General features: G+C 38.4%; 1 protein-coding gene across 1 annotated transcript in view; it reads left to right on the forward strand.

The window, feature by feature from the left end:
• Window positions 1-17,222, forward strand: part of LOC146003596 (soluble guanylate cyclase 89Db-like) — a 113,150-nt gene that overhangs the window by 32,838 nt on the left and 63,090 nt on the right. Inside the window, exon 2 of the mRNA XM_083141907.1 lies at window positions 14,705-15,104. Within this exon, the coding sequence (XP_082998033.1) occupies window positions 14,705-15,104 (400 nt within the window). The remainder of the gene's footprint in view (window positions 1-14,704; window positions 15,105-17,222) is intronic.

Genomic DNA, 17,222 nt, shown 5'->3' on the forward strand with positions numbered 1-17,222 from the left:
AGACAGCTTGAAGAACAATCACAAGAAATATCAAATGAAGTTTCCAAGCAAGGTACCTTTATTAGGTATGCCATTCCCGAGGTTTCGAGATTTTTTCCCATGATTCTGTGCGCGCAATGACGTCATTAAGAGGACAGAATGGAACTTACTTCGTTAGCGTATACGGAAGCTTGAGATAAATGGGTCGATTGTTTACTTATACACACCTTTTCTTGAATGCCGGTAGAAAGAGAACAAATCACCCTGTTTGTGCTCATGCCACGTGCAATAATAATAGAAGAAAATCGCCTGGAATAAAGTAATCATCGCCTCGCAAAAATGAAGTAGCTGCAGCAGGATTGATTCAATTTGTTCCTCCAAATTTCGGACTTACTCAGTGGTGCAACCACATGGTGGGCAGGGGCATTGCTCCCCAACCTTCGACGGAAGTCAATTCTAGGAGGGGAAAACATTGATGGCCAAAGGCAACTGCAGGGGGCACAGAGGAGCAATTTCCCCCTTCTATTTCAAATTTTATACAAATAAAAATACATTTCGTAAAATTTTATTGCTCGCTTCGCTTGCAATGCCTGCTTTTCCCAGTCTCGTCAAGTTCAGAGCCGTAGCTAGGGGGCGGCAGGAGTCAGCCATGGGCGCCAAATAATCTAATTTTATAAAAAAAAAGTTGTGAAAGAGATAATGCCTTGGCGCCATTTGTTCCCTATTAAATCAACATTGTTTTAAATTGCAAAAATTGGATCTAAAAATTTTCTTTCTCGCTTCGCTCGCAATATTATTGTTTTCTGTAATGTGATGTATTTAAATAATATGTTTTGTATATATGTAATGAATAAACTTTAAATACGTACATAATTTAGTGTTAGCATCTTGCATATGTATTTTCCTATTTTATGTCGCTCCATGTTGCATATGTGTAAAACATATGAAAGTTATACATGTTATATGTACAAAAAAAATATCTTCGGCATGCATTTATCATTCATTTTCTGCCATTCAAAAATACAGTTTGTGTGCTTATTTTCAATTATTAGCTAATGTAAAATTTCTGTGGTTGAAAAAAAAATTAAATTGTTTGTTCCAAATAAATGCTTTACCTCCCTTTTGCGTAATTTATGAAGATAATAACGTCTTTGATACTACTATCTACTACTACCACTAGTAATAATAATGTCTTTATTAATGTTTTTATTATTACTATTATTATTATTATTGGTACGTTTATCCTGGCACTTGCCCCCCCCCCCAGACAAAAATTCGTGGTTGCGCCTCTGGCCTTACTTCCACACTCGCCTTCCATATCATCACGTATGCAACTTTCAAAAACCTTTACACAATCCGAACTCAGTTTCTAAGTATTCCTTCATTGAATGTTGAAGGCAATATAAGATTTATTAGCTTTGCAGTTGAAACATCGCCCGCGAAAATAATACTTTGAACATCTCGTAGGTAGCCAACACTAATTAACAATTGCACTGTATTACTTTATTTATGTGCGTTTCATGGGCGGAGTATGAGCTCTTGCTTTTGGGGGGCAGATTCTGAGAGAAGCATATTATATTATAAACTAGGGGATATTCAATAACCCTCAGGTATTGAATATTCCCTAGTTTATAACGGGTCTGGAGGCCTTTTTCCGGAAATTAAAAAAAAAACAGCTTAAAATCACTGAGTTTTAGGCCTTTTACATTTGAAAATGTTAAATTTCCTTGCTTAAGTAAACAAATATTCATAAGTATATTGGTTGTCAGTTTTAAAAGAAGCAAAACACTACGATTATTGCATTCTGCATTTAATTATTTTTTATTGATACATTACTCGTATTACTTTAAAAAAGTTACGGTACAATAGTAAGCTTCAGAAATTTTAGAAAAATTAAATTTAAAAGTTGTTTTGATGCCTCAGCAGTAACTGTTGACTCAACACAAAGTCATTTTACGTTTTTATTTCTTCAAACTGTACACATCAACAGGGTAGGATTAAGGTGGGTGCTATTGATGCTGCAGCATTAGGCCCATTCCTGAAATAGGCCCAGATGAAAACAGACGAGAATTTTCCGAAAGCTGTACAGTTTTCTTTTGCTATATTAACCTGAAAATAAATCTTAGAATGAAATTTGGAGCCCCAATTTCGGACGCCTAGACACAGCGTTACTTACTATACAGTTACTATTATTCTTTCGGCTGTGACGTAACTATAACGTCGTTGTGCTTATTGTTCACCGAATATTTCAAGTTAATGCTATCAATTGATGCAGCATCAGGCCCAATTTCGTCTTAATCCGGCCCTGCACATCAATCAAATCGTCTAAGACCAGCTATTGCGGCGCAATTACCGCAGGTGACATCATGCCAAACGTCAAGATTTGTGGTATGGCTTCATAACAAAAATGTAGTAACTGAACTTAATCATGTGTTATTTTATAGTATTTTTAAGTTGGGGAGGGGGCATACCTCCCCTGGCCCCTCTAGAACTCCGCCTATGGTGCGTTTGTTGAGAAATTGTGCTGAAAATATAATGTACGACTTACAGGACAGACGTTTCTCCCCTGCACATCCTTTCAATCTTCTCGTCAATCAACGAGAAGAGCTGTCATGTAAATAATGCCCAAAGAAGCTATTCAATGTAAAGCATACTTATCAAAGCAACGAAAAATTTATCAATAATTTTTGTATTATCAATATAATGTGTTGTATACACGTTTATTATATTATAATTTAAAGATATCGTATAAATATAATACTATTTTGCTGGCTTTAATTTATTTTATATGTGCTTTAAAAAGCCTCGTTGGTTCAGTCGGTAAATAATCTGACTGTCACGCTGAAGACGAGGATTCTGTTCCCAGGATGGTTGGTCTCGAGGGCGATTTTCTCAGCAACGTCCTTGCATGAAAACTGTTTTGAGGTTCACCAGGGGTCTAAAAAAATAGTATTTTGGGGGCCGGAACGTGATGCTAACACCACCTTCATAAATGGCCGAGATTGTGAATCATAATCCTTAAATACATTCATGGCATGTTACAACTAGCAGAAGGTACTTGCTTTTAAAACTTATTTAGCTTATTTAGTCGCACACCGTGGCCGTTCGGTCTAAGACGTCATGCTATGGGCTCTGCCTACGGAACGCGCAGGTTTGAGTCTCCTAGGGGAAGCGTAGCAACTTTCCTTCTGAGGTTTCGGACTGTGTATGGAGCCGGTGGCCACCCACCAATGGGAGGAAATTGGAGAGCTACGAATGAGTAGCGTAATCCGGTCATGGAAACTTACAAAAATGACTGGGGGGTCGTCGTGCTGACCACACGCCACCTTGTAACAGGTTGGATGATCTCCCGCCTCGGCAGGTGGAAGTGAGGCCTGCAGTCGGTAGGTAGGCCTTAGCCCTGTATTAGTACACATTTGAATAAATGCCGCGAGAATACACATTATGAAATTTGTTTGACTCAACTCAAACATACTGCAGAAACTCTTTCCACGTAGATTTAATAGCCGGCATCCGTGGCAGAGTGGTTAGCACATCGCGCTACGACGCCAAGGATCCCAGGTTCGAATCCCGGCCTGGGTATGGATGTTTGTGAGTGTCCATTCATCAATTTCATCATCATGACTCATCCCCATCTTTGCAATTAGCCAAAAGTGGCAGAAAAGTGAAGTAAAATAAACCAAATTAAAAAAACAACTAGATTTAATATTTCATATTTGTGTTGCTTGATTGATTTGGCGTTTTAAGTCCGCTTTTTGCACAGGAAGGCTAATTGGGACTGGACCTACAGTTTAAAGTTGGATCCGAACCACTATGTGCCTACATCGGGTATCGAACCCGGGACCCCTGACTACAAGGCGACGGCGCTACCATTAGGCCATTGGGGAAGCCATATTTATGTTGCTTCACAAGACTTATTTTCTAATTGCGCACTTTATTATTAGTAACACACACTTTATGTGTGTGTTGGATATGGTATGAGATTTAATTAGGAAAAGCGATGGATAATGTAATATTTATACAAAGTAAATTAATGTGTTATGTTCTTACAACAAATGTAACTATTACAGAATAGAAAGCCAGTGCCGAAATTAGCCGTAAGTTCCTTTTTAAATCCTCGCAGTAGTAAATATTGTTACAAATAAAATCTAAAAATTTAGATCCTCAACTCAGGTGGATAAGAGACCAAATTACAATTCTCAGCTTGCATTTATCTCCCATTATTAGAAGTATCATTCGACCGAAAAGCAATCTCTGACTATTGGCTGATAAATGCGACGTGCCTAAAATACAGGAAAACGTAACAGCATAATCGTTTCATTATTTTTGTCTTGTTTTTGTATTGCTTTTGTTTTATTTCAAGTATAATTTACCCCTTGGCTAATCGCAAAGATGAAAATGAATGGTGAGTAGATGAAATGGATGAAGGGATGATCACAAATCCATGTGGATCACAAACAGTACAGAGTAATACACAGATTGTTGGTTGTTGGATTGTTGTTGATCCCTTCGGCCCTCGACCCGAACTAGCACTACACTGAGGCTCCGGAAATTCCGCTGTCGTTAATGTCTTCAGCTTTAGACCCCAACTGGAACTAGTAGTAGACTTCGTTACTTTACGGTATTTAGTCCTTTTCATATTCGAATCACTAGATCTTATAAAGCCACCAATGGACACTGACTGATCACTAATCGACAGTATGATGAACTGTCACACTTACCTTTGAATTCTCATTAACCGATTCTGTTGTACAGATCAACTTGGAAATTGAAGCCGCGTATTTTAACCTCATTATATTCTAGAACATTCCGCAGATAAAACGATTCGTTAATGTTGCCAGAAGTTCTACTCCTTCTCTTATTCAAGAACGTTTCCTCTCCCGCTTTCCAGAGATTAGAAAATTACAATTAATCGCCCTACGTGTGGCGCTACGTTTGCAGCTTCCAAATGCTGACAAGTCTTTGCATAGTGCTGCGACAACACCGGAAGCGCAAGAAAAGTTTTAATGCAATATTATCATCAACAGGGTTATAGAACATTCTCCGTGTTGCCTTGGTAAGTATTTCTCTCCTTATATTATCGGCACACTATTCAAGAAAACAAAAACATAATTTTATGTAGTGTAAACTGAAAAAAATTAAGAGGGGACTCCAGCCCCCTGATCCCACCTTGGATACGTGCTATTAACAATAACAGGGTTATAGAACATTCTGTGTCTTGCCTCGATAATTATTTCTCTAAAATTATCATCACATTATTCAAGAAGCCATGAACCTAATTTTATGTAGCGTAATTTCCTGAAGGGGGTGCTGGAACTCCCTGATTCGCACCTTGGATACGTGCTTGACTCGATAATTATTTCTCTCCTTAAATTATCGTCACATTATTTTATTTCCCACCACAAGAAACCAAAAACCTCATTTTATCTATTGTAAACCGCAAACTTTCGAGGGGGGCTCGATCCCCCTAAGCTCCCCCTTGGATACGTGCCTGCTGCGAGTGTCCCTTCATCAATTTAAACTAATCATCACTCATCCTGTTCGTCCCGATTAGCCAAAAATGGAAGAAGACGTTAAATAACAAAATCAAATTTATCCTCATCGTGGCGATCAACTGGAGAATCTTAAAAGTAGCGTAAAAATATTAAAGGGAAATTCCAGGACATTCAGTAAAAATTCATATCAGAATATGCCCGGACAAGAACTTTCCTTAGAATTAGACATTTAAAATAAATGCAATAGGTTAGCTGGAAAGAAAAGCGGGCAGTGGACTACATACAGCCTACAGGGACAAGATATCACGCATAATAATGTCTGAAAAATAAACTATGCATTGTTTCGGAATAAATGTATTCTTCTATCGCGTATTTGATCTATTCTTGTCAAATTAAATTAACAGCTTTGGTGTATAATATCAACAGATGCATGAAAACACAGCGTTTCATGTGCCATCTGCTACATTCTACGCATAGATTTCTTCCGCTCGTGTCCTCTTGCTGACGTCACAAGCTCTAGCCAATAACGTGCAAGTCGCGGAGTGGCCCCCTCTGGTTTCCAAGATCCTCGTCGCCATTGTTGAGTTTCGGGTTCTTTCAGTTCTTCGATTATCCAAGAAATGGAGTTAAGAATAAGACAGAATTTGTAACACAAACAAAAGTGTATAATTCAGGAACACAGTAACTGAACAAGTACAACAACTTACATATTGGTATAAATGAAAGAAGTCTCGTCACGAAGAACGGCTATGATATTGAGATATACATGAGAGAAGCAATACACAGACTGATGACAAACAACATTTAGTAACCAGGTCTGGCGTTCACTGCTGATGCAGATCAAGTCCGGCGTATATGTTCAATTAGTATACGACAATGTACGTTTCAGTTTCATATTTCAAAATGCTCTTTCTTTATCGTCTTTTTAAATTGCTTGATTGTGATGCAAATGTTCAAAATTAATAAGATTAGATTAATCAATGAAGGTACAGTAAAACCTCGTTAATCAGGACTAATGGGGGGTAAGTTGATCGGTTTAACGAAAGTCCGTATTAACTGAAATAACGTAAAAGAACAGTAGAAAGTGCATTATAGCAACAAAACACATTTAGTATGGTGTATTTAAAGGGCATAGGCCTAAATACACTATACATTATAGTACAAAATCTGCGGGAAACAGAATTTCATCAGTGGTTGACTGCTTTTTATTTGGGAAGTTCTCTTGTTGACTTCTAGCCCCATTTAAAACTTTGCATTCTGCTTTTTTTTTAAACCTTTTGCCTGTCCGGATTTAGCGAAGTCCGGCTTATCGGGGTCCGGATTAACGAGGTTTTACTGTATTATTATTTACATGCTTTGAAACAATTACAATGCGGACTTAGAAGTAATTTTTCATCTGGGTATTTTTTACCCAGCGCGCGTCCTCACATTAAGGCAGAGAGAAATAGACTTACTGTCTCTTTTTATCATCTCTTTTTTTATTTTCTCAACTTTATCATTGAAGAAAAAATGATCAAACTTAATAAAATTAGGTTAATCATTGAACGTATTATTTATTTTTTACGTGCTGTAAAACAGTTAACATTCGGACTTAAAGCAATTTTTCTTCTGGGCATTTCTTATCCAGCGCACCTCCTTACGTCCCTGCTGGATTAATAATACAACATTACTGATAACTAGAAACATATTTCTGGTAAATAAGAAAGCAAAATTCGGTGCAAAAACAGTCAATTTCGGGTTCAAATTCGGTAAATAAAATAAAATTTTGCTGTTATAGCGGTGATTCATTAATTGATTTGGTGCTTTAAGTCCACTTTATGCACAGTAAGGCTAATCTGGACTGGACCTACAGTTTAAAGTGGAATCCGAACCACTATGTGCCTCCACCGGGAATCGAACCCGGGACCCCTTGATTACAATGCTACGATGCTACCATTGTTTTCTTATTTATTTCCATTTTAAACCAAACAAATACAGTAAATCTTTACAATTCTTACAGATATGTTATTCAAGTATTACATTTAAAAAGTTGGCATAATGTAATGTTCTATAATCTAAAGACATTTGTTCATATTCTTGTATTAGAGTTAGTCCAAAATCCAAGTAATTATAATTTTTTCCCACAGGAAATAAAAACATTAGGTATTGTGCTATTAACCACTGAACAGATTTTTGCTTTGTACTTGGGAACAAATGAAACTCTGGTAAGATAATGTCTTTTGCTGATACTTGGTTTGGTGAAGTACGACAAATTCTACTGAGCATTGTTCTTAATTTTGACCAAGCTGTGGCTGCTTTCTTACATTCTGTTATCTTACGAGTAATCGAATCTGGAACATGACAATTATAACAATTTGGAGAATTACTAAAACCGTATTTATGACATCTATCTGTCGTTACAATTACTTGTTGGATCACTTTGTACCATATAGATAATGCCTTGTTCGTTAGATGTTTCGCCGTTACATTATTCCAAATTTACTTCCAATTACATTTTGGATTTTCTCTTTCAATTCGAACGGTTATTATATTTGCATTAAGTTGCTCTCTGTAAATCTGTTTGACAGAAGGACTGTCATAAGTATGTTGCACAGTTCTATAAAATGTATGAATAGCAATCTCAGTATAAAACATGAATTCTCTGGGAATAATTTATATCCATTGGTGCTGTTAATGGTACATCTTTTAACAGTGTAATTATTATTTGTTCCGTGGTGGAGTGAATTGGAGAATATATCCCTGATAAACCGCTTTGAATAAATAAAGCTCTTGATTGTATCGCCACGCTCTTTAAGTTCATACCTCCCTTCTTTTAAGGGAGATACAGCTCGCTCATAGCCACGCGGAACACAGTCATGCCAGAGAAATTTGCCAACCTGTTGCTTTGTTGAGAGTATTTGAAAATAAGATCCTTACGAAAATCTTTGGACCTAAAATGGATGAGGAGACAGGCGAGTGGAGAAGGTTACATAATTTAGAACTACATAATTTGTATTCATGTCCAGATATTATTAGAATAATTAAATCAAGAAGACTTAGGTGGGCAGGCCATGTGGCACGAATGGGAGAGGAAAGAGGAGTTTACAGGATTCGTGTTGGGAAACCTGATGGTAAGAGACCTGTAGGAAGGCCAAGATGAAGATGGAGGGACAACGTTGAGATGGACCTAAAGGAAATCGGTAAGGATGGAAAAGAGTATATAGATCTTGCTCAAGATAGGGAATGATGGAAGGCCTGTGTTGCTGCAGCCATGAACCTTCGGGTTTAAGAAGGCTAGAGAGTTAGTTAGTTAGTTAGTTGCTTCACCCTAGCTATTTGCTTCGATGACAAGGTCAATGTATTTAGGTGCCAAAGCTTCGATTAAGCGTAAATGTTTACGTATCTCACTCGCGATTTCAAACGAAGAAACCTGAGTTGATTTGCACGTAAAGTTTATATCACTTTTTCGGTCACTAACCGGCTATTATGTTCAATGGTGTCGCCGATATTTGTATAAAAATGTATACCTAGTATTTTCACTTTCTGTGCTACACGTAGACTAGTGTTATTACTAAACATATTTTTGACTCCCAAGGGTAACAAAAACGTTTTGTTTAAATTTAGCTTTGCACCCGAGACATTTTCGAAATATTTTAAGTACTTTTGTGCATTCTCCAAATGGCTTTCGCTATTTAACAATAAGGTAATGTCATCCATATAAATACTGACTTGAATCGTTTTTGACATAACAGAAATGCCTTCATTTATTTCTTGTAATCTTTTAAGTAAGGGAACCAGTGTTAATACATATAATGCACTACTGAGATGACTTCCTTGTAAAACACCTTGTTTCATTTGAAATTTTTTCGTAAGACACCCATTAAGTTTTAGTTCTAACTGAGTGTTTCCGTACAAAATTTGAATCCATTTTATAAAGGTATCTCCGAAACCGAAAGCCTTTAAAACACTGTTCATATATTTATGACTAACTCTATCATAAGCCTGTGAGAAATCCACTGATAAAATTGCTTTGGTTAGCTTGCTGGTTTTGTGTTGTAATAATTACATCACGTAGAGTTTGTAATAAATGATGAATTGTTCTTTGAGGATTACACGCATATTGTGTGTCCCCTATTAGTTTATGAATGTAAGGAATTAGGCGGATATTTATGCATCTGCTAATAATCTTAATATCGCTACTTAGAATTGTAATCGGGTGGTAGTCAGTAACCACTTTGGGTTTCGTTTTTTTTTTTTTTTTTTTTAACAAAAACACTATTCCTGTTCGACTTGAGGACCCTAATTTCCCACTCTGTAATACATCGTTGACCCATTGCGTGAAAACATCTCCAAAAAGATTCCAAAAGGTTTGTAAAAGTCTGAGGGCAGGCCATCCTCTGCCGTTGTTTTATTTCTGGCCGCTTTGAAAACTGCATTTCTTACTTCGGTGTTCGCAAAGGGTTTACTAACTTCCGTTCGTTCTTCTTCAGTTAGTCTTTCTCTCACTTGGTTCGTAAAGTCCCAATCGGATTCTAAGGGATTATGAGATTGACACATTAATTTTAAATAATATTGTAAAATTGTTCTCTGAATTACTCTGGGATTAGTTGTAATACTCCTGTTTCATCTGTTATCTCTGTTATCAGGTGACTTTTAACTTGTCTATGCTCTTGTAAAATATGATATAAATTTGCCTCTTCATCATTATCCAAAGGTAACTTTTTGCTTTTAATTTTTACGATGATTCTCTTTTTTTTCGGTGTAGAGAGAGTAATTTTGATTTCATCTCGTTAATATATTTACATTACTTTGTAATGCTAGACTTTGTAAATCGTGTAACACAGCATAATAAAAATTATACATGTTGTTAAAATCTCTACTTTTTTATATACTATACATGTTACTAATATAACGAAATTTTGGTTTTATAATTAATTCCCACCATTCTGTTAGGGTCTTAATGGGTGATCTACACCTAACTAGCTCTAGCCAAGTGTCTTTTATTAGCTGTTCATAATTTTTATCCGCCAATACTGAACAATTTAGCATCCAGTAACCTCTTCCCATACATGATTTGTTTTGTTCCAATTTTATTTTTGGAATTAAGGCACTATGATCACTGAAACAGGCGGGAAACACACTTACACTATGTACATTTTCTTTATAACCCTTCGCTATATAAAATCGGTCAATTCGTGAAGAACTTTGAGCTGTAAAATGTGTAAATCCTAGTTGGTCTCTATGTTTACAACTCCATGCATCTTGTAACTGTAATCCTTTTGTTAATTCATAAAGTGCCCGAGAAAAATTATAACCAGGTTGTTGATCTTGTCTATCTAGGACGGAATTGAAGTCACCTGCCACTAACTAACGCATTTAATGTATGCGATGTTAATTCTGGACTTAGGAGTGTAGAAAAAAAATGTTCTCGTTCATGCTTATTGTGACTTCCTGAAGGCGCATATACATTGAATAAAAACAAAGAACCTAATTCTGCACTTATTAGTCTTCCTGATGGGTGGAGGGTAACATTATGCAAGTCAATTCTTTGATGCACCGATGTTGCTGTGCGGTAATATTATTATGAACATTGTACCTTGCCAGAGATGAAAAATTGTCAATGCCTACCTCTTGTAGGAAGGTTATATCAATATCCGACTGTGTCAAAAAATCATTTAACGCCATTAGTTTATTCTGACTTTGTAATGTGTTAAGGTTAATCGTTGCTATACGGCGTACGGTTTTAGAAGCGATATGGGGCGGCGCTACTCAGAGCGTGTCCTTGGCGACCAACCAATGGCAGGAGTGCAACGTTGTACAGTTAGGAAACTGTTGCGCGCAAGTTAAAATTCCGTGATCTGTATTTTTCTTGTGCGCAAGAAGTTTTCATAAAACTCGCCATTTTAATGTTCATCATAAGATGGGGCAAAACATTGTGAACCTGACTGTCCAAGTCCCACAAATTTCCGTCGCCTACAGCGGGAGGTAGTGTTTCTCGAAGAAACACTGGGAAACAACACGTGTCAACACACACACAATGACCCTTTCATTTTTCTTCCGGTTTTCGTTGCCACCGTGTTGACAGCTGAATTGTGTTTTGGGAAAACAATGGGTGTTAAATTCGCTTCAATTGTCGTGGGCGTTCTCCAACATTGCGAGTCTGAGTCAGTATGAGTTCGTATATGCTGCAGTGATATGATATTATAATCCTGTATAGATTCACTATATTATTCCACCGTACTCATATATACTGTGTATGCAATATATATATAAAATAGTTGAATGTTGGACATAACATTCTCTGACTTTCCCTTCCGCTAGCAGTTAGTTTGGCATCAGTTCAATAGCTCTGGCTGCGTATTGGCTGAGCTCATGTTCCTTCTAAAAGCGTACACCGTATAATGTGAATATGTACATTATGGATGTAAGTATCTGATTTAAGAAATACATTAATACTTGTTAGTACTTTACTGTTTACAATTGTTCCACCTTTGATGCTGGGCAGAATTACTCATATATCTCTTCGTCACCACCTGAATCAAGAACTGTACGCATTACTGTATCACTTGGTTTATCTGTCCCTGTCCCTATTAGTTCTAAACTTCTTTCTTCTTTTCCTAAAAAAGGGGTCGGTTGAATAGGTTTTTCACTGTTGGACTTAAGCTGTACTTCTGCTGCTGCACTTACCTCGTCATCCTTTTTTTGTTTCTTCGGACGTAAGGTAATATGGTCTGTAGCATTTTTCCTCGTTTTCCTGGCGAATCGTGAGCGGGGTTTTTTGGTGGTAGGTTCTGGGAATTCTGCATCTGCGAACATCGAACTTGTAGGGATTTGGGAGTCTTGATTCGGAATTTCGAATAGAGTAATTGGAACTATAGATTCATTCCCACTTACACTTTCACTTGCACTTTCGTGCACACTTTCCTTGTTACCATCACTTGCATTATATTCTTGCGGATTTAACTGTGGGGGATTGGGTATCCTAGTACTTGCCTTTAGTTCGTTGTCTTCAGTGACTACCATATGCTCCTGTTGTTCCTTGTGGTCATCTGGTGTGGTCTGTCGATATGCCGGTACTGGTAAAATGGTTGTGGTATTCTGGTCTTGAACAGTTGATTCGGTATGAGGGTGTGAAGAACTGGGGAGTGTATTTTCCACGGCTGCAGAGTATCCTTTAGCACGTGTCGACCTTGCCACCCGATGCTGGCACTCAAGCTGTAGGTGGTCCTGTGCGCCACATCTAAAACAGAGTTTGGGTTGCCCTTCATACGTAGTCCAATAACGCTCTTCATTTAACATAATACAGGGTGGGCCATATTGATGGGACCCATTTCAAATGCATATGTGGGGCATGTAGGAAGCAACATTTATTACCAAATATATGGAAAACACTGCCAAAGGACGGGAGTTTTGCCCTGTGTTCAGTGTTTGAAGATTACATCCCTGAGATGGACACCACCTTGACGAGAACATGCTTTGGCTCTAACAGTCATGTTTAGCATAATTCTTGCGCAGGGTTTCGGCTGGGATGGCCGCTATCTCCCTTCGGATGTTGCCCTTCAGTTCATTGATGGTAGTGGGCCTTGTGGTGTACACCTTGTCCTTTAGGTAACCCCACAGGAAGTAGTCCGGTGGAGTAAGATCCGGGGATCTGGATGCCTAATGGATATCACCGAATCTCGAGATAAGCCGTCCCGGGAAGTGTCGTCGAAGGGCTGTCATTGACACTACTGTTGTATGACTAGTGGCACCATCCTGCTGCAGCCACATATCCCTTAGGCCAAGCCGTCTCATTTTGGGTATGAAAAATGTTTTCTTAGGCACTTAATCTGCTTTCTTTCACGACACTTCACACCCATGTTTTCACGCTACAATTTCAAAATTTGAATTATGCATAGCCTTTCCAGAAATCTCAGGGAAGGCAAGTGCCCCCCCCCCCCTCCTAAAGGACAAGATGTACACCACAAGGCCCACTACTATCAATGAACTGAAGGACAACATCCGAAGGGAGATAGCGGCCATCCCAGCCGAAACCCTGCGCAAAACTATGCTAAACATGACTGTTAGAGCCAAAGCATGTTCTCGTCAAGGTGGTGTCCATCTCAGGGATGTAATCTTCAAACACTGAACACAGGGCAAAACTCCCGTCCTTTGGCAGTGTTTTCCATATATTTGGTAATAAATGTTGCTTCCTACATGCTCCACATATGCATTTGAAATGTGTCCCATCAATATGGCCCACCCGTTATAAGAAGGCACCGTTTTTTGTAGAATGATACGGACTATCTTCCTGCCTGTTCTCACTGGATAGGGGAGGGAGGTGGAATACACTTCATCTCGTACTGTTTCTACCATACCGTATTTTGACATTTCAGTTGTTATAGCACTTTCTGGTAATTCCATGGGAACTAGATGAATACGAACGATAGTAACAGGTTTGTCTGCTGTGTGTACTGTGATTTCATATTCTCCCGTGTTGTCTGAGAATACGAAAGTTCCCGTACTATGTGCTATTACTTCCTTCCAGAATTGCTCGGTACTTACTTTAACAAACATTTGGTGTTTTACGAAGTCTACTTCAATACTCAAAACATTCGCAACGCGCAATTTCACTACATCTCTCAGCCATTCGTGAATGGCAAGCGTGGTCGGCCTTTGCTGCACTCTTGCAAAAGAAAATTGCAAAGTGTTTAACCTTTTGACCGGCATGTCTGAGAAATTACATACGTTCACTTAACTTCACTACTACAGAGCTTCTCGCTTTGCTGTTAATATATTCACCTGTCTGTAGAAAATAAATTCCGCGTGTTGATTCTACTCTACTTGACGAATGTTCGGGGAGCGCTCGTTAGACACGACTGCTCTCTACCTCGCCTCGTCACGTAATGACCATTTCGTCATCGGGGAGGCCGTGTTATAGCGGTGAAAAATCGGATCAAAAGCGGTATATAAAATAACATTTTGGTTTTAAAATTGTCAATATAGTCCGAAATTTGATATTCAATATGGCGGACTTAGCGTACGGGTGATCGCCGGAGAATTTTGGTATGTTGTTATTAATGCTATAAAGGCACTACATACCAAATTCCAGCTTGTTATGAATTAGTTAATTTATTTTTCATATTTTGACTGCACTATTTTACATTTCGTGTTTTCATCAAAAACGAAATATGCATGCCTCTACTGATGACTGCTTCAACCAATCCTGTCATGCGTTTGATTAAAATGTGTGAATGTTTTTTCTCTTCCAGCTGGAGTACGGGGAGGAAATCTGGCTCCAGGTACTGGAACGTGTCGGTCTGAAGTTCGCGGTGTTCAACACCCACCAGATCTACCCCGACCATCTGATCCCCAGCCTGGCCGCCGCCTGCGCCGAGGTGACGGGCAACGTCGCCTCCAAGGACCAGTTCATGCGCTTCTTCGGCCGCTGCTTCGTCCGGTTCTTCAGCCACTTCGGTTACGACAGACTCATCAAGGCCACAGGAAGGAGCTTCTGCGACTTTATCCGCTGTGTGGACAACATCCATCTCCAGATGAGGTTCACCTACCCCAAGATGAAGAGCCCTTCCATGTACATCACGCACGTGGACACTGAGGGAGTTATTCTCAACTACAGAAGCACTCGAACGGGATTTACCCAGTATTTAATGGGTAGGCTATTTTGTATCGGGAGTAATCTTTTCAGAATATTACTCAGTCAGTAGGAGGCGAACAACGTCTCTGATATCAACCTTAAAGTTCAGGTGAGGCAAAAGTCAGGGTACATAAGCGAATGGCCACCACGGTCGCCAGATATAACACACCTGGATTTTACTTATGTGGACACGACACGCAAAGTCCAAGTGCGCAAAAAGGAAATTAAGAGCCTGAACTGATTCAAGAAAAGGATCCTCATTCACTCCCACTACACTAACAGACATCTTACTCAAGTTGGAGCGTCTAATTAAATTATGCACTCAAGCAGATGGTTGCGCATACTGTAACTGTAACAATTACATACAAATCATGTGTATGATTGTATGCACGTACTTGTTCTCCTATGTAAAGTGACTTTTGCCTCACTCTGTGTAACCTTCCTGTACAGTCATATTCAGTGTTAGATTTAACTTCTCACATGTGAGGAACTTAAATGATCTTTTGTTCCTCTTTTTCGCAAGAGAACTCTCTGACCTTTTGTCTACATAAATCTTTGACTTAGTTTTTCACAATATAAGGTGTCTACAAAGGTTATTTAGAATTTCATAATTTAATATCATGGCTTTCAGTTGACATATAGGAATCTAAATTTGCTGAAGTAATACACCAACCTAGAAAGTTTTTTTTGGCAGTTATTTAATAATCATTGTGTATTTTAGATGTTGCATGTTTTTGGGTTTTGTCGAAGAGCAAACGTGTTTACGAAATCAACATGCGAATGATTTAAAAACCGGAATAACCAAAGCCAATGCCATTTTTGGCGGGAATAGGCTAGATGTTTCACGTGCCACCAAACTTGCAATTTCAAAGTGGATTACACCTTTCCCCACTCCAAGTTTGAGTTAGTCCAGCACATGAACCTCGGTATGTGTTTGTATGTAAATTAAAACTAGTGTTATTAAGTTGTGAAGCTCTAGATGATGAATGTAGTTTATGATGGTAGGCCTAATTAATAGCTATGTCTTTCTGTGTTTTCATTCAGGTAAGAGTTTTTTTTCTAAGCCTTTCCTGAAAAACAAAACATATTTTTATTTTTTTTAATGTGTCAACAATGCAACATAGTAGGAAAATCACACTTTCATGTTACAATTTCATAGCTAACTAATAATAAAAGAATTGCAATATTGATTTAGATATTGATCACAAAACTACATCTTGAAAAGCATCAATCTACATAGCTTTAGAATAGAAACTGAAAAATAAAATTAAAATTTATAATATCTATTGATGTTCTCATACATTCCCACTATCCTCGATTTGTTTTGGGAATCACGACGATCCCATCTCCTTCCTCAGACTTAGAGTACTTGCGTTATAACGACGCACATGTAATGAATCAGGAGCATTTATAGTGTTTTTTGAAGGATGTTATAACAAGTGAATGTGAAAAGGAAGATATAATTCAATATTGAGAAATATAATTTCATTAAAGGTAGATTTGAGAGAATGACAGCAAATTTTAAGACAGAAGGATCGCTCGGAATCAACGATACAGCAGGCATGGAAAATCTGGAAGCTTTTAATTATTAATGTAAAGGTAAAAAAAAAAGGCAAAGTGTTCCCCTGTGCATAGCACCACGCCATGAAGGCGTATAGGGGTGTGGGGGTAACGCCCCACACTTTCTTGATCCGGTCGTGAGTGGGGGTGATGTGATCAGCATCACGCCCCTGACCGCCTTTACCCCCCAGGGTTTCCCCCAGGTACCCATGTTATTCGACGCTGGGTGGGCGCCGGGGCCGCTTCCACCGTTAGAAAAGTTCCCGGATTTGAACCGGCCGGGGATCGAACCCGGGACCTTGAGCATGGTAGTCAGACGCGTTGCCGACTGAGCCACCGCGGCCACCTTTAATTATTAATGTATTATAAACAAACTGGTGTACTACATGCTAAAGTGTAAATGCACTTTTCATGTAAAAAATGTTAATGGATTTAGTTGAGAAGTGTGTGGTGTGATAATTTATTATTGATATTTCAAATTGCATATTCATGGTATTCATATCCATGCCTTCTTAGTCTGTTGATGACAATGCTCTCAATCTTTGTCCCTTATTGTTCCTCTCAAACCATTGCAT

Source organism: Lepisma saccharinum, chromosome 20 (genome assembly GCF_977018435.1).
Source record: "Lepisma saccharinum chromosome 20, izLepSacc3.1, whole genome shotgun sequence".
Classification (NCBI taxonomy): domain Eukaryota; kingdom Metazoa; phylum Arthropoda; class Insecta; order Zygentoma; family Lepismatidae; genus Lepisma; species Lepisma saccharinum.